This window comes from Xiphophorus hellerii, chromosome 6 (assembly GCF_003331165.1).
Source record: "Xiphophorus hellerii strain 12219 chromosome 6, Xiphophorus_hellerii-4.1, whole genome shotgun sequence".
NCBI classification, from domain to species: Eukaryota; Metazoa; Chordata; class Actinopteri; order Cyprinodontiformes; family Poeciliidae; genus Xiphophorus; species Xiphophorus hellerii.
Window position 1 is genome coordinate 11207701 of NC_045677.1, and position 19201 is coordinate 11226901.

A 19201-nucleotide genomic window follows, 5' to 3' on the forward strand; every position below is an offset into this window, starting at 1 on the left:
GAGCTTTAAAAAGAAACACCACCATGCCTTGTATTACCGCCATCGCTCGTCTCTATAGTAGCCGGATCTGCCCACAGTGCCCACCTCTTCGGTGTGACACTAATGTAGATGCTAAGACATTAGTCATATTTTTTAAAAATGTCTCAAGTGATTTAAGCGCTACCATTAGTTTTGTTGAAATATTTTGACTTGAGAGAAGATTGCTCCTTTTAAATCTGTGTGAGACAGTCTTTGTTTGCATCCATCAGACCTCCCGTCATGTGGCTGCATCCTTCTTTAAGTACAAAAGGATTTTCTGAGAAATCCTCCATTACTTCATCAGTTCTGCACAGCAGCTTCCTGAAGGGTAACTGTGCTAAACATTTGGTGGTGTTGCATAATGAAGCATGGAAGAAGACGCAGAGCCAGTTCAGAATAAGGCGGACTGTGGCTGTGAAGGACACTAGTGTTGGACAGAGATGAGTTCCTGGTGCGCCTGAAAAAGAGAGAACTATGCTCAAAAGAGTGAAGACACACCATCGACTAATCCCTGCCTCGGCTCAGATGGGGTATTTTTCAAGTGAGATTTAAATATCTTTTTCTGCCTTTCTCATTGATGTATGAGGAGTAACTGCTGCGTCTTTTTCATGATTCCCAGGGTACGCGTCAAATGGAGGCAGAGAGATGTTTAAGTGTGTATTTCAGAAAGCTTTGATGTTGACACACACTGAAGAAAGTCCCCTCTAACACCATTTACATCTGACTTTTAACTTTAGGGGAAAGAGAAAATCATTATTCCCTGCCAAGTTTCAAGTCTGCAGTACTTCTGGGTGTTTATAATCTCAACTTCCACTAATTAAAATGTTAAATTAAGCATCAGTACTTGTTCCCTCCCAAAGTTTTAAATAAACGGCTAAACAACCAAATAACTTCGGAGATGCGCTGATTGGAGATTTAGTGCCAGTACCACTTTAACTATAAGTGCTATAATCAACAGTGTTCAAAGTATTTTGTTTAATTTGTCATGCTATGAGAGCTCGTTGTCACTGCAAAACAGCCTTTACTCTTAAAATACAGAGAGAAATATTCAATGAAATTAAAAATACTTTACCCATCCTAAAGGAAAATTAAAACAGCTCAACGCCTGAGCAGCAGAGACAATACTCCACGGTAACATGTCCTGGATGACACCATCAAATGTTGATGATCACTGCTAATCCGTCTCATTTGCTTTTGCTGCTCCTCTGTAAATGTCTGTAATGACTTCCACACTTTTGAAACTTGGAACTGTGACCTGATTGCACCAATCAAACAAAAACCAGTTAGGATCAGTTGAGCTGAAAATTGTCCATTTCCAGGCAACAAAAGATAAAAACTAACAGCTTTGCCAAGTTACTTTTCATATCTTTCGCAACACAATTAGTATTTATTGCTGTCACACTTACTCTGACTTGGCAACATCTTTATATGATTGCTGTTGGATAATTTTTTTTATCAATTAAATCATGTTAATAATAATATTTATGTATTTTCATGAAGTTTTCAGGTTCCTTCTTGAGATGTAGCGTGTGTTCCTGTTTTGATTTCCTGTGTTCGTGAGCTTGCATTTGTTTGTGCTCTGTAACATCTGCGTTGCTAGCTGTCATCATGCTTGCGAGACTTGTGGATTTCCTTTTGTGCAAATATTTGTCTCTGTGCATGTTTCCTGTTAACTGGAAAACACTGCGATGGGTCAGTGAACTGACATTGGGTTAACAGGTGTGATATGTGTCATGCTGTTTGGACTATTGAGCTGTTGCTAGCTGTAGCCTTTTCTGCATGCACAAGCTTATAAGCAGACAAAGGTCAGTACCTAACTTGGCACAACATAAGAAAACCCTAAAACTGCAGTTTTCTCCCCATTTTAAAATAATATTGACTTTAATTAAAGGATTAAGGGATTACATGGCCCTGTTAATTCTTCAACCTCTGAGGCTTAGAAAGCACTTTCATAGCTAACAGGATAATGCCTGCATTGTCATCAAGCTAAACAGAGATGTGCTTTTTTGACCCTTATTGCCATTTAGAGATTAAAGAGGTGTTTTTTCTCAACTTGGATACATTTTTTAAATAAAAAATATACCAGGTGATTAATGCGCTAGATTTTTAGAGTAAAAAAGAAGAACTCTAAAAAGCAGCAGCGGGGCTTTGTTGATGGAGGAGTCCCTACCCGGTTTATTTATGTAGTACTAAAAAAACCCCACAAGGGTGGAAAATGAAAGTTTAGAGTTACAGATGAGATGAAGAGGAAGCGAAAAGAGAGAGGAAGACTTGAGAGTAAAGAAGAAAAAGATCTTTTTTTCTCCAAGATATCCGATGTGATTTCATATCGCATTTCTTTGGCTGGTGCAGAATGAGAGATGACACAGCTCGGTTAAAGTGTGCCCTCCTGCAATGGCGCTTGCAAAGCTGAGATCAGTTTACCTCTAACTACATTTTCTTTAGCTGAGTTTCTGCAGTTTGCTCACAAACACTGACTCCTGTTTCTGTATATTTTTCTTCCCTTTTCTTTCTTTATTTTAAAATTTTGTTTTCTGTCCTGACGCTTTGATGTCTCCATCGGTCTTCTTGGACGCTTCCCCTCCACAACCTTCCCATTTTGTTTGTTCCGGCTCCAAATTTTAGACGCAGCTGATTGAGAGAAACCAGCGTCTTTTGCCACCTTAACAATGACGTTTTCTAATCCCCTCCATTGTTTAGGCTGACAGGCCTCTTGTTGGGACCATGTTTCCTGTCAATCAGCCAGCAGCCGCAGCTCCTTGTGGTCTGCAAGCACTCTTTTAAATCCAGACTCATTTACATAGACTTTGCAGGCATTTGTTTCAGAAATTCAAATTTGAGGCTAATTCCAACATGAGATCATAACATCTTGTTCTTATTTACAACAGACATTTTGCTTTATTTTGTTCTATTTGGTTTGCAGGATTATGTTTTCAGTATGAATGATTACTAATGATGTGTCATGTATGAACAATGTTGGATCTTTCTAAAACTGAGCTATGATACATGTAACAGACTCTATTAAAAAACAGAGTGCTGTTTTAATAGATTTGGGGCTGAATAAGTCTGCATCTCCCACAACTCGTCTCTGTTAAACTTTATAGTTTGAACTGCAGTCATATTCCTAACTCGGCACAAACAGAAAGTTGTCGAATAGCTTACGAAGTTAGAATCATAGCTTAACTTTTCTAATTTCCCTGTTGGTCGAGTTAAATGGAAAATAACACTTTATCCCTTCATACCTTGTTGGTGTAGCCGTCTTGAGTAGAGATATATATCCTCCACCGACGCCGCCTCATTTGTATTCTTGACGAAAGAGTGAGAATGATAAGAAATGTGAAGTAGCAAACATTACAGTGGCGTCACTATTTTGGTAGCCTTTTCTGTTTATTCAGGAACGTCAGCAACAAGAGCTCTGCAACACTGGGGATAGAGAACATACAGTACATTCAAGTTCAAAATTATTAATACCCCTTGCAGTTTTAGCCTTAAAATAATCCTTTTATTTATTTCTTTGGACTAACATCCAATATTGTTGTCTTGGAGTGGCTCAGTCAGAAAGCAGATGTGAGCTAAATATTAGGGTGATGGCAGGGATGCATTCCAATCTGTAGATTTTTTATGTATTTATTTATGTTTCTACTGATGCTCCTTTTCCCTTAATTTGTTACCTTTTGCAAGATGTCTGTCCCATTTCCTGCCAGAAACAAACCTCATGGTTGAATGGAAAATAATTCAACCTTCTCTCTATATCTGACCAGGGAATAAACAACTTTGATCTTATTCAGAAAGTTGGATTTGACGTCCTGGATAGCGTGATAAAAGGTTCCAGTTTTGAGTGAAATTAGATTTGACTTTCTTCGCATGTGACTTCGACACCCTTTGTGATTTTGTTTACATATTTTGGCCACTAAATAAATCCTGATGGTTTCCTTTACAGCAGGATTTGTTAATGCCCCCGACCCTAACTAGCTCATAGAAGCAGTATGTAAAATAGTAAGTAGTCATACTTTAAAAGTCTAAAGGAACTGTTTTACAATTCTTGTTTCATTCCAGAAAGGTTTAATGTGAGGATCTACGATCATCTACTTACACACAGAACTGTATTATTTAAATATAAATATAAATAATTATACATAAAAATTATATAATAATATAAAATTATATAATAATTATATATAAAAAAGCCTTTCTTCTTTCTCTGAACTTTTTTTTTGTCCCCTTTAAACCTATACCTATGCCGCTTTATTTCTCTTCCGGTGTTCCCCTCAGGTTAGTTTTTACATCCATCATTAAAAAGAGATGCTGCTCTTGCCATTTTTTGCCCTCACTCCCATTATCATTTTCCACAGTCTATAAATCGGGCTCTTCACCACTCTGTACTGCATCTCATTACAGGCGTCATGTCACATTGCGTTCCCATATGACTCGTTGTTCCCGCTGCAGCAGATCAGGGGTCTCGGTTCATATTCATAGAAAGATGCGTGATCAGAGCAGAAGTTCCTCGTTACGACGGGCCGACTCTCCCAGAATTCACCCTGATGTCTCTCAAGTTTGAAGGGATTCCTTTTGAGAGGTTGAGGAAGGTAAAAAAAAACAAACAAAAAAAAAAACAAGTTGTTGGTTTGATTCTTAACATTCTCAACAACAGGGAGAATCTGAAAACCCCCCAAAAAGGACAGAAATGTTTTCCTTCCTCTCTTCTTTTTACTTGCAATAGTAAAGTACTTTACTACTTTCTTGTATATTAGTCCAACTAAAAAAATTATAAATGTTTACCTGTTCCTTGAAAATTGCTATTATGAAACGATTAAACTCTGACTAAACTAGTTTAGCAATTAGTTTAGCATCATAAATAGAAGCTTGCTTAATGTATTGGAAACTGCATGACTGTCTTTTTCTGAACTACTGGTCGTACTGCGATATGAAGCCCTTCCACTCTGAAAGCGTAATGATGCAGATTCAAATGACCCAGTGGCTGATGATCCACAGTTTATCGCTTTATTACCTTTTCTCACTTAAGGATAAACTTATAGAATCAAACACGATGGAATCAGATTCATTAAGTGAGATTTGGTTCTGTGGAAGCAATTAAGCCCAGCAAATTAGAGTTATTGTGCAATACAAGGCCATTATGAACATCTGAAGGCAGCTGATGATTAATGAAGAGCTTTTATTCAGTTTGCCATTTATAGAGCAATGCATAGTTAAAAACAGATAACATTTTTAGTTTCCAGCTAGCCAATCACTGGTCGGAGCAGGTTAAGTGTAAAACGTTTGATTATATTCACAATCACAATCTGACGCTCCTCCTGTGTATCAGATCTGGTGTATATCTAATGAAGAAGGGTAATAAATAGGCTGTAAATCTCTTAAACTTCAAATTACACAATGTTTAGCGGACAAATAATATTTAAATGATACAAAAGTTACGCTAGGATACCTTAGGGTCTCCACAGTCATGACTAATGAGGTACATTAAATGAAATCTCTGAAGGTAAACCTGAAAAGTCTCGAACTTCTTTAGCTCTTTTGATTTTAAGTTTCTATTTAAGGAGGTGGGAGTTACAGCTTGTGAATCTTTTCATTTTCAGTCTACTTCTCTCTGGTAATATGTTTAAATTTTCAGTGTTTTCTCCAGAGAGAGAGAGTAAAAAGCAGGAGACGCATACACAGAAGACACTGGCTCCCTCCTGATAGCAGCCACACTGCTGTCTGTTTAGACCGCCTCTCCATAACAGACACTATGCGGAAGAGCCTCCAAGCACACTCAAATTAATTGGATTTGCTGTTAAATTGCTTCTTTTGACAAGTGCGCACACACACATACACACACACCTGCACACATACAAATACCCTTGCAGTTAGCTCCCTGTGATTAAAAAATTGTTGTAGCGTCTCTAGCTGTAAATGGAAGTTCCCAGCTCCAGTCTACTGCAGTTTAATAAGTCTCCTGCACTCACACAGGGGCTTCCAGCTACAAATCAGGACAAGAAATTGGCTTTTCTTTCTCCAAAAGAGGTAATTAGCCACTTATGCCTGAACTCAAATAAGCCTTGCAGAAACTGTATCCCTAACATTCATCTGTCTTTGTCAGTTTTCAACGAGTTTTGTTGCAACGATTAATTTTTTTTTTTTTTCCAGTATATTTGGTTTGGATTCAGTCGTCTGTATAGCTTGTTTGTGAAGAGATACTTTTACGCGAAGCAAATTATCTGCTTATGTTACCCTGTTGGAACAAAAAGGGGCATTAATCACGAGCAGGTGTCTGTAAACACTCTGTTCCTCGCTGGTCTCTGGCCAGCAAGGCACTAAAGCCAGCTTAGCATCTCTGGTCTATTTGGAGTCTGCTTTGTTCTTCATCAGCTTTCAGAAGGAGAACACAGCAAAATCCACTGCATGCTGCTCTTATTGCGTGAAATAACCCTTATAAAGCATTATAATTCAGCTTTATGTGAAGCATGCTGGCGTGTATTTTAGACCAAACTTAACGCATCAGATCCTGTCACATCCTGAAACCTGCACCGATCAGGCATAAGATTATGACCACCGACAGCTGCGTTTACTACCCTGTCGTCATAACGCCTGGTGGTGGGTGTGAGGCATGTTAGTCAGCAAGTGAACATTTGTCCATCAGTTGATAAACAGGCAAATGTAAGGATTGGAGTGAGGTTGAAAATGTGATTTATAGATTTCGGCATTGAGCTTCTCCAAAATTGCAGCTTTGGTCGGGTTGATTCCCAAACTGATGGATCATTTTCTATCAATATTTGTTTAAAAAATTAGTAGCAGATGCATATTTCTCCATTATATTGACAGAAAAAAAAACATTAAAAAAATGCTGCTCTTTATTTCCATACTTTTAGTAAATAAACAGTAACGCTCTGAAATATAGTGAAAGATTTGTGTTGGGATTTTATTTCAAAGCTGGATAAAATCAGGTGATTGTTTTTTACTTTGTGTATAAGAATGACCGTGTTTTGCTGTTTGTGTTTCTTTAAAAACTATCAAGTATAAAATGCTAAGATCTTGCACTTTTTCAGATGAAAGATTTTTGTTTTTGCATTTTCTCGTTAGTGCGATGAAATACTTTTTACTCTTGAGGCAGTTGGTTCAGCAAAAACAATTTGACTGTGTTCCCATCGTGAACGAAATTGAACATACCACACATGGCCACAGTACCAAATCTTTTATTTATCAGTAGCGTCGTCTATAGTTTTGATTTAAATGTGGTTTCCTGGATGAAAGCCTCGTCAAACAGAGGGTAAAGTAGACAAAAACTACTGACTGTCCACAAGTCGGAGAGTTGTGCCTTTTCTGAGTGTTGGTGGGCTTTAATGTGACAGTGGCAGTGCAAGGACACACGTTCATGATGGGTGGATTATGTGTCGTGACTCTGAATGTGTGAGTGTGTGGAGGGTGGGCTGTCTTTTATCCTGTGGGTTTAACCTTGAACACATGCATGCAGAGAGCGCCGCAGCTTGAGGGGCAGGCGGTAGAGGACGTCCAGAGTTACAACAGGTGATGGCACCGTGTGCGTGTCCTCAATGAGAGCGGCAGGGACTGATGGGCTGTCTCTGCTCCAGCCTCCGTTTTAAAGCGGGCTTTGAGTTTGTAAGACACAGATGTCCTCTCAGAGGAGATCCACACACTGTCTCCTTTTTATTTTCCTTTTTTCTTTCAACTCCATAAACAAATATGGGGCTGAGAAAGAGAAGCAATGCAGAATAACCACGTTAGTCTGGTTTCAAGTAAATCCCACAAAGCTGTTGAACTAAAAATGTTTAGAGTTTAGACATAAACAGTGATTGTTTCTATGACTGGTTTCTCTTTACATAAGCATTACAAATGTTCGCATATCATCCTAAGATGGTGGTGAGGTGATTTCTTTGTAGTTTTTATTTTTGATACAAATCAGTGAAACCTTTTTAAGTAACTATATTCCGGTCTCACATTTCTGAATTCAAATGATTATTAGCAAAACTATTTTTTTAGCTCTTAAAATCTAGTTTAGACCTTTAATCACCTTAAGTGGCCGAGAAACAAACAAAAGCTTTAAAAGGTTGTCAGCTGTCAGATTTGGAATATGATTTGCATCTGGTTTCCACTTATTTACATCATAAATGTTCATCAAATATAGCCATTTGTAGGTCCGTCATTATAACACTTTACAAAAATATTCAAATCCTTGAGCTTTTTCTCATTTCTAATTGTGTCACATTAGAATCAGAGTTTATTTATTTGATAGGGATTTCACATGATAGACCAACACAATCCAATTTTGCAATCCAGTGTTCAACGTCTTGGAGTAACTATTTTTGTGCTGCTACCTTTTGCCACAGTTACAACTGCGAGATTTTTGAAGGATGTTTCCACCAGCTGTGCTTTTTTTTATCTTCAGATTTTTGAAAATGTCAAAATTTGCACTGAAAAATAAAGATAGAGCTCTAAATAACCAATGTAGATGGTTCTTCAGCAAAAACAAAGTTGATCTTGGGTTTACACTTTAAATATTTTCAGAACTTTGACCATTTCCTTCCACTTTAACATAATCTACTACTTGCGTTGGTCCCGAAAAAATATTTTTTACTCTCTGACTGTGACAAAGTATAAAATCCTTCACAGGAGGTGAATCATTTTTATAGGTATCTGCATACTGGACCATATTTCAGCCAGTTTTTCATGATGCAGCATCCTGCCTCCTCTGTTAATGTTGTGCTGCAGCCTGTAGCATCTGTTACCTCATTAACAATTCCTCTGAAATGGCAGTGATCATCTGAGGGGGAAAAAACAACAACAACATTGGTCTGCTTTTATTTTCAGTGTGGCGCACTAATGATCCAGTTTGCCATAAGCTCAGGAGTCATTAGCAACATGTGTCATTAAGTAATGCATGTAAATAATTATAGAGCCGCTGTGTTGGTCTTTCATTCACTCAGCAAGTATAAAGGTGAGCTGTAGATGTTTGAAAAGACAATTTGACGTAGCTTCTCTAACCCGTTTTGTTCTCCGCTCTCCTCAGCTGAGCCCCTGCCGCTCATGGACCTGTGTCGACGTGCGGCCCGCCTGGCGTTGGGTCGGGAACGGCTCAAGGAAATTGAGAGCCTCCCTCTGCCCCAGTCCCTCAAAAATTACCTCCAGTACCAGTGACTGACACCGGCAGATCCAACTGGGACAACAAGGACACAGAGCAGGCCACCAGAGATTCTGCAGATGGACGATGAAAAGGTGAACTTGAGGTCGCACAGAGGGGATGATTGATTGAAGAACGTCCACACTGGAGCACCGCAACTCTCATGAATCCGTACAAGGACGGATAAGGACGAAGGCAGATGAACTGGGGGGGAGGAGAGGGAATTCAGGCTTTCCAACAATCGGACCACACCAGCTTCTTCTTCTTTCTTTTTTTTTTTATTTTAGGCTGCTTTTTTTTGGTTTTAGACTTGAAATAAATTATTGATGACAGCGTCACATCAGTGTCTCTTTCATCCAGACTGAAAGCCCATCCTCTGATGGCACAGCGCTGTTAGGTGGCAAAAGCAAACATCGCCATCTAGTGGTTAGAATAATAAAAAGAAAAACAAACAGGAGAAAGTAAGCACACTAATCCATCCATGGAGGCCTTTCTGACATACACTCACTGACCATATCATTGCAGCTGATGTCTGTTCATAATCCACACTGGCACAGGTGGCCGGCGGCAGAATCAGAAATGTCCAAAAGGATTTTTAGCACTGATGTATTTATGTGACTGACCCCAGGTCTGCCCATCAGCTCACACTGCAGACAGATTACATCAGCACACATCTGGGAGGTGTGTGTACAGATCCACACAATACATCCTTATCTGAAGAGAATGAAGCCCTTTTCAGACATTTAATGCTTTTGATCGCACTCTTCTTAATCCTTCTTTTTAACACTCTAAATTAAAACATTCTTAATCGACTCCTTAGCATGAGACATTAAATTATAAAACCAGAACTTTCTCACAATTGGCAACTCTTTAATTTGTTTTTATTGAATTTCTGATTGATATATTAAATATTTTTATATTAAACAGATATGATGGTTAATTTGCAGTATTGTGAAAAGTTTACCTTAGAAAGTACCTGACCTAAGTTCAGCTGTTACGGGTTAAAACTAGAATAAAACATGTTCATAGTTCCCCACATAAGCATTCGTCTTCTTTTTTTTTTTTACTTTACTTAAGTCCATCTTTAAAATTATATAGATCATCGTCTTTAAGGTCTTTAAATCAATCAATCAATCAATCAAATTTTATTTGTATAGCACATTTCAGCAGCAAGGCATTTCAAAGTGCTTTACATCATTACAAACACAGAAACACAATGCAACATAGAATCAATAATCATCAATAGAATCAATAATTTAAATGTGGTAAATAGGTCTTTGCAGCCTATTTACCTCAGTTTAATTACCTTCTGTGCTTGTTGGTTAGATAAATGTGTTTTATCTAACCAACAATCTAAAACAACTCTTTGTCCAAGTTTCTTTTTTCACAGAGCGTACACTTCACATAAACAGCTTCATATGAAAAACATTAAGTCCACAGTTTTCAAAAATATGTTTTTTAAATGCATTCATGCGCAGCACAAACACAAAGGCATTTTTTTAGCACCCTGTCAGTGTATAACTAAGTAAACTCTAAGTTACTAAATAAAACTTAGGCACGATTCAAACGATTACTTCTATTTTATAGAAGTAATTGTGATGTTTTTTAAGCTAAATCAAATGATTTACTATCACCCTCAGATCGCTCACCTGTTATCCAGTGGCGTTTTCATAACGGTTAACTTATGAAAGAAAAATAGCAGCAAGAAAAAATAATCTATTCACTGAATTTAATCACAATACCACGCTACGCAGCTGTGGGAGAAATACTATAAAATAAGACAGAAGATCCAAGTGTTGAGGTAAATTTGACTTTTCCATCACAACTTTACCTTCAGAAACATCTGAAAGGGGCTTCATTTCTCAGTTAGAAGAAATCTGCCTTTTGTTTTGGTTAAGCTAGTATTTCGTTTCTTTGAAAATCATTCCTCACGTGACACTAATCCATTTACAACAATGTCAAATCACAACCAAAGGCATTTCGGTGGAAGCCATCGGTCATAGAGATGCGTCTGCAGGCCGTGTAACCTGTGCCTGCATGGCTGTTGTTTGTAGCGCCCCGCTGTAGCTCACTTGGTAGCAAGCAGCGTGTGTGTCAGCTCTCCACGCGACTGCTTTCACTTGTTAGGAGACGAGAGTTCGGCTGGATCTATAAGAGGCTGTAGCAGGACCCAGGGACCCGGCTGTGGAGGCACAGCAGGTGTGCTGCTGGATCCGCACAGAGTGTAGACAACCAGTCCACAACCACAAGACCAATCGATTTCTACTTCCTTAAAAATGGCTTGAGTCACTTTTTCAACTTTATTTGTGTTGTTCAGTATAAAACCTTTTCCATTCGATAATGAAAGGATGGACAGGGTTCGTTTATCACAAGCTAGCTGTGTGTTTGTGACATTCAGGTTGATTTTGTTCAAACGATGCTGACGATGAAGGGAGACGGAAACTCAAACTTGTTACTTCAATGCTGCTTTTATTATTATTATTATTATTATTATTATTATTATTATTATTAATGCGATGGTTATGGTCTTATCTTCTGTTTTTATTGGTTGGAATGAGGAGAATGGGACCATTTCAAGAGTTTAGCGGAATCAATTAAACAGAAGTATGAAATGTGAATAAAAGCCAAGTGACATTAAAACGCTTCCTCGCCTTTTTACTTTCAATCCACTTCTGCTTGTAAACGATGAGCACAAACGAAGCAACACGTGATTTTAAGAACTGCTTTCTAAGACGCTCATCATTATGCAGAGACAGTACCTCAGCCAGTTTGAAGCAAAGGAAATAATATATTGATCAACAGGAAGATTGAAATGGACCTGGCGGTTCTCCGGGGGGTTCAGACGGCTACAGCATTTTTAATTTTGTCTCAGTGAGTTTTAATCCTGTGTACATGCTAAGGGAGAGAAAACAGGGTTGCAAATTTGTCTGCCTTTTGTTTGCTGATGTTCATTTAGCAGTCCTTCCCCCACACAGAAAGTCAACAGTTACTCAGCTTCTGATGCGGTACAACACATTCAGGAGGAAACATGCAAATGACTTCAATCCAACAGAATGTGATGCTTCCTCCAGCTGGAGGATCAAGACTCTCGTTAAAACAGTAACATGTCAAGCTCACCTCAAACAAGCACAGGCACTTTAACAAACAGACCTCCATGTTGTGTCTGCAGCTTGTCCCCCTCCCTCACTTTGGGTTCCCACACACAGACGAGCATCATTATTTTTCTGTTTCCAGCGGTTGGCTCTTTTTACATAAGACCTGTAAAAACGAAACGCTGCACAGGAGATAACAGACCACACTAGTAAGCTAATGGAAATCATTTTAGTCCCTAATTAGTCCCAGTTACATGATGGTTCTTGCTATGAAGGTGTGAATAAGTCAATAATACAGTACTAGACTTTTTTTTATTGCACCAGACTGCTAGAATAAAAGTGAACCAAAATGCAATAATTCAACCACAGATTAACTTTGTTTTAAAACCTTCATTCTTGTAGAACCATCATTCATTCAATGAATAGAAGGTTCAAGTTAGAGATATAATTTCACATCTACAACCCAGAAAGGTGATTTTTAATTAGATATTGAAAAGATGATTGTTTCCAAACCGTGCCACAAAGCGATTCTCCAGCTCTCTGTACCCCCAACGACTGCAGAGTCATCTGAGTATTCCTGAGGATGTCAAGAATCTGATGAGCTGGAAGTCTTCAGTATACAGAGTGAAAACTACAGGTGAGAGTAAAGCTCCCTGTGGTGCTGCTGACCACCTGATCAGACAAGAACAAAAGGGATAGATGAGGAACTTTAAAGAACCTGCCTGGCCTCAACTTGTTAAAACATCAGTGGGTTGAATAAGAGTGGAGTGATCTTCCCATCCAACATCAGTGTCTGACCTCACATATGTGTGTCTTGAAATAACACCTTCTCCTCCAAACTTTGGAAAAAATGTCTACATCTTCTTGAGTTTGTATCCAGTTTAATCCATTATCTATCTATCAATAATCTCTCCATATATCTTGGAAAGTAAAATCTGTTAATCTGTTTCGGTGTGGATGCAATTTTCCCAGATTGTAAAATAAAAACATGCATTACATTTTTTTCTTTCTATCAATTTTCTGTGTGAGTTCCAGAAAATAATGAAACTACCAGACAGGTAACCATTAAGTTAAAGTCCCATGAAGACTTAACGCTGACTGTTCAGGGCTTCAGCAGATGAAGTCTTGCCACGCTGCTTTCTGCTCTCAGTTCTGCTGAATGTGCATTTCTACGCTTCCTGCATCCCCAAGGGGGGAGAAATACAATCGACTAATTAGTAGCTTAATGTGGCTTTTTAACCGATAAGCACTGCATGTTCAATAACGCTGAAACGGACCTCAGAGAGCCAAGAATGCAGTTAATGGCTATTGACTCGGTTGAGCCGTTAAGCTGGTGAAATGGGATTTTCTGTGCTTGGACATTTCTTTCTGTGGCTCGTTCCATCTTTTCTTGAAGAACCTCCTCCAAATTAAAGTTAATTTTTTTTTTCCTTCTTCGTTTACAAGGTCAAGATTTTCTAAGAGCAGATCGTTCTCTTTTTGGCATCCTTCGTTCTCATCTCTTTATATTATAAACCATAGAAAATCATCAGCACACAGGCTTTTAAAGGAATTTTCCCAGCCATTTTGTAACACAGTCAAGTAACTATGTTATATTCAGTTGTTATAAAAATGCTATATAAATCAAATATGACTAAAAAAACAAGAACTGACATCGTAATTTAACGTATTGAAATTGGACCTCTGTCTCTTCAAGAAAGTTTTGCTCTTCCCAACACTCCGCCTTCTGACCTTTTAGCAAAATTTTGCCAACATTGCACCTATAAGTATCTGAATATTCATATTTTATTTGACTGGTTGAGTGAGAACATTGAGCAATAGTAATAAAGACAAACTGAAAGGAGAAACACACCCAATGCATCCCCATTGGTATTTATATATAGAAACATAAACCTTTTTAATCCTGAAGAGCCAAACATTTAAACAGTTTCAGACATGAACTTTCAGAGATACATGAAGACAATAAACTGATAGTTTTGATGGCATCAGTTTATATTTTTTTTTCCATTTTGTATTTCTCCCCTTTTCTGTGACATCCAGTTCCGTGTAAATAAACAAATTGCAGCCATGATTGTATTTCACCACAAAAATCTGGGATGCTGCAGGAGATCGGCTTGTGAGTGAAATCTATTTTATTTCCGTCATTCTCACAGCAACGCGACATTCTCCCTGTTTTCAAAATTTGAGTTTTATTTACTGGACTTTTGCTCGAGTTCGCTAAAAGGGTTTTAGACCAGTGCGGCCACAGCAGTCGGTACAAACTGCAACATTTCCAGCAAAGGAAGCACAAATAGCATGTGCATCTCCACTAAAATAGTTAAAGTCAAAACTCTTAACTGACTGCTAAATGTTTATAAAAAGAGCTTTCGTAACATTTTATTTGACGGGGTGTGTATAAGACTGACATGACACCGTCATAAACATGAAGGAGTCTATATGAATGTCTATGACTGTTGCCATGAAGTGTCATTTGGCACAATGACACTTTTAATGCAGAGTTGCTCTAAAAGTTGCATTAGAAGTCTATTAAAAGTGCTCACTTTGCATAAAGTGTCAATATTTACTGAATGACACTTCACGGCAACAGTTGCAGACATTTATAAAGACTCCTTCATGTTCATAACAGGTGTTATGTCACGTTTATGACAGTGTCATATTCTTATGCACACCCCTTCAAATAAAATGTTACTGAGCTTCATATAAATCAATGTGTTTGAGATCAGTATATTTTTAAAGTAATCCCAGGCTACTTTGAAATGTCCCTCTTTCTATAAAAATAGCTTTTAGCTTCCGGTTCTGAATTAATACTAATGACACCAAGAAATCTATGTGCTTATTAACCTTTAATAGAACCTATCTCAATTTTCTCTTTAATGTCTGTTTTACCCTGGCAAAGAAATAGGTTCACTTCTGACAAGAGCAAATAAAGAAACTGCACACCTAAGGTTAGAATATTCTTTACTGGCCCAAATGCTGGAACAGATGCTGTGAGATATGTAAAAGACATTGCCTGCATCAACGTGAGTTTTCCATCAAAACAAATGTAAACACCCAGAAAGGTGATGCCAGGGTGTGAATTTCAGAAAGCTTGCTAAATGAGATAACAGCTTATGAGCCTTAAAGTATCCAAACAAATAGCATGTGCGGAAACAGAAACAGGAAGCACAGCTGAGTAGAGTCTAAAACAATTCTTTATTGATCAATATACAGAGAGCCGTGGGATGACCACCAGATAGAGATAAATCTCAACTATTTAGTTTACAAAAAGAAAAGGAAACAGATATATAAAATAACGGTCTTAAACATTTTTACAGGGTTTCATTTTATATGTAAAAGAACCTCTTTATCCTTAAATGTTTACGAAGCATATTATGATAAAGAAAACAGGGCAGTTGTTTCACAATGGCGACACCACGAGCACAGGTGTTTAAAGGACAGGTGGACACGCGACATGTCTGCTAGAGAGCACATACATCACAGGTGAGGAGGGGGAACCAAGCTGTGGTTTTTTTCCAGCCACTCTAGCCTCAGGTTAACTCTACATACTGGACACTTAATATGAATCTGTAGGGTGAATTCAAGGTGTCATCATAGTTAAGGATGACTCTAGTTCCATCATAGCCGGAGGGATGGAGGCAGGTCAGCGACTGCAAAACAAGAAAGTTTTCCTCTCAAGGTACAGGGTGGGAGTTTAAAGGGGCGCTCCACAGATTTTGCAGAGGAGGGTTTGCTGTCGTCAAGCAGGGCTGCTCGGTCAGTGGAAAGGTTTGCATAACGTGCTCTGTGGATCGCCTTTAATTTGAAACGAAATGTACATTTTAAAAGCTGGATTCGTTAGGGCTATCATTAGGATGCAGATATGGATTATGGAAACACTTTAGAGAAGGCGAACTCTGAAAAATGTCAGCTCTTCCCTTTAAACCAAGGCTTCTCAACTCCAGTCCTCAGGCCCCCCCTGCTCTGCATGTTTTAGATGTACCTCTATTCCAGAACAGCTGATTCAAATGATTTCATGACCATCAAGTACTGCAGAAGCCTGTTAATCACCCAGGTGTGTGGCAGAAGGGAAACACCTAAAACATGCAGGGCAGGGAGGGCGTGAGGACCGGAATTGAGAAACACTGCTTTAACCAATCATCCATCTATAGAAATGCAACAAGAAATAAACTGCTTTTGTCTCAATAAGTGGGTGGAAAGCACCAACACTCGAATGTTTATAGTTCTGGTAATTTTTTTTCCATCCACTCATTATCGGCATGAGTGTAACATTCATTTGGTTGATTTATTTGTGCTGCAAGATGCTAAGAGACATTTATTCTAATATTTAGGGCGTATGCACATATTTGACCTAATATCTATTTTGCCATTGTGTGTATTAGAGAAAGTTCAAAAGAAAATCAAATTAGTGCACCCAGCTTTGTATTTAAAATTAATAAAACGCCGTGTGTGTGTGTTAATAGGTGTAAATGAAGTCCAAAAGTCATAATATTCATGCTCATGCTGAGTGGATGTAAACTTCTGATTGGCACTGTAGGCTGAAATGGTTATGAGGAGGTGGAGAGGGAACCTCTCAGTCAGACTAACGTATGTTTACACATTACATTTAAACTAATTTAAACTTAAAAAATAAAAAAATCTCTTATGTCGCTATTTCTCAGAGTTCAACCTTGCTGCAGGGTGATGCTGGGTGGCAATTATGGTGATGCCTATGATCATGAAAGTCCTGTGTAAGTTGTAGACTAACATACATATTGCTTTAATCACAATTTTTAAAATCTGCCTCTCTTTACATTTCATTTTGAGGCCAGTTTTGGCCTTCAGACTTGAATTAAAGTACCTCTATGCGATTACGGACTTCCAATTCAAGACAGAAAAGCTTTTGGGATAAAAACAACATGATTAAGTTAGCTTTAAAAACCTAGCCGAACTAATCTGTTGTTGCATGGTCATTGTATGCAGCATACAAGAAATGAGGAATGTTTTGTAGTGAGAGATCCCATATTTTTGACGATGCGCAGGCCACAGAGCCACAGCACTGCTCATGCAGAAGGAGGCGGCGTGAGGCTGCAGACAGGGATGACGAACACTGAGCAACAACATTGCTACACTACACAGAATATTTAGATTCAATAATCTATATCTAAACGTTTTATGCATATATTAACCTGTGGACGCATGAATTCATACATATGATTTGCAGACAATGTGGTTAAGACATGAAAACAAAAAGTAATGTTAGGACATGTGTACAGCGCTTTGCTTAAGTATTCATAGCCTGTAAACTTTTTTTTTTTCACATTTTGTCCTTTTACAACCACACATTTTGAAGGGATTCTATGTGATGAACCAGGACAAACGGGTTCACAAATGTAAACGGGGGAAAGAAAAGTATCACAATGTGGAGATAAATGAAATCCTCTGCAACTCTGCCATTTCAAGAAGTGCTGTTCAATCCATCATCTCGACATTTAAATTTGCAATATGCATACGCAAAACTGCAAACAAACCAGGAAATGAGATTTCCCCTAAACTAAGAGGCTTGGGAAGAAGAGCATTAATCAAAGCAGCAGCTCAGGGGGCCATGGTAGTGTTGGAGGAGCAGCAGAGAATCAAAGCTCAGGTGGGAGAATCTGTCGATAGGTTATATATGCTACAAATTTCCTGAATGTTTTTTTTTTTTTACATCAATATAGTGCTTATTGAGAATATGTTATTTGTTTACCTTTTACTTTGTTTTCTTGTAATCCATAAGTAATCGCAAGTTTTGCAATTTCTGCCAAGTATCAAAATTGCGTGTATGGAAGCCATTGTTAATAGAAATAGATAAAAAAATCCCCATTTTCACTTTGCCACAAGCCAACTACGTAGATGACACAGTAAACATGTGGGCTGGATGCTCTGTTGAGCAGAGCATCGTTGAACTTTTTGGATTAAATGCAAACACAACGTTTTGCCAAGGAAAACTATCATTACACATCATCCTTACAGGGGGAACATAGTGGAGGCGGCGTCATGCTGTCGGGAGGCTCTTATTTGTCAAAGACCGATAAGCTGGTCTTTGGAAGATGGATAGAAGTTGATAGAGGCTGCAGACGGCTTGAAGTGTCTCTGTGTTGGTCTGTCACGTATAATCCCAGCTAAAAACATTGAAGTTTGGTTGCAACGTGTTGTGATACCTGGAAAAGTTTAGTGTATGAATACTTTTTGTAACACACTGTACTAAATTCTGGGACAAGAAATGAGTTTTATGTGTTATGAAGAAAAACTTCAGACTTGTCTGCACACACACACACACACACCCACCCACCCACACACACACACACCCCCACCCACGCCTACACAAATGGTGAAATGACACATGTGCTTATTTTGTGTGTTTATGGATGCTCTGCCTCGCTGCCAGAGGCGGGAACAATGACAAACACTTGGATAATGATTTCCAGCACTGTGGCACTGCAGCTAATGTTTGACTTTGTCCAGAAGAGGGCGATATTACTTCAAAAACGACAACATGGGAGAATTTGTGTATTTTTCCAGCAAAAGATTGTAATTGATTTTATCAGACAATTTTTGTGTGTGAGTGTGTGTGTGTTGTAGCTGTGACAAGCATGTGTTAATGCCTGCATAGTGGGTGTGTGAGTGTGTGTGTGTGCAGTTGAGAGAGATAAAGCCACTGTGTTTGTGTAGACGGATTCCTGTGTGTGTGCTTAGTATGTTCCACATGAACTGTCCCACTCAGGTTTCCCCTTCTGCTTCCTCCCGTTAACCTCTTCTCTTCCTTTGTTCCCCTCCTCTTCGTCTTCATCACTGCTGTCTGATTCAACGATCGTCATGCCTCCCACCAGCTCAGCGTCGTCTTCTTCATCCTCCTCCTCCTCGCATTCTTCTCCTCTCGCAGCTTCTCCCAGCGCCTGGGGTCCTCTCATGTCCTAGACAACAAAATCCAGATCTCAAATCC

The 19201-nt window shown here is 38.6% G+C and overlaps 2 protein-coding genes across 7 annotated transcripts in view; one reads left to right on the forward strand and one right to left on the reverse strand.

Annotated features, from left to right (window-relative positions):
* LOC116722271 (SPRY domain-containing SOCS box protein 4-like) overlaps positions 1–11791 on the forward strand; it is a 69522-nt gene extending 57731 nt beyond the window's left edge. For all 6 annotated transcript variants that reach the window (XM_032566479.1, XM_032566481.1, XM_032566483.1 and 3 more), the window contains one exon: positions 9041–11791. In XM_032566479.1, the coding sequence (XP_032422370.1) occupies positions 9041–9168 (128 nt within the window). In that variant the 3' untranslated portion in view covers positions 9169–11791. The remainder of the gene's footprint in view (positions 1–9040) is intronic.
* Positions 11792–15416: 3625 nt separating this feature from the next.
* The window catches only part of clstn2a (calsyntenin 2a), a 154669-nt gene continuing 150884 nt past the window's right edge, over positions 15417–19201 (reverse strand). The window contains exon 18 of the mRNA XM_032565740.1: positions 15417–19172. Within this exon, the coding sequence (XP_032421631.1) occupies positions 18951–19172 (222 nt within the window). The 3' untranslated portion in view covers positions 15417–18950. The remainder of the gene's footprint in view (positions 19173–19201) is intronic.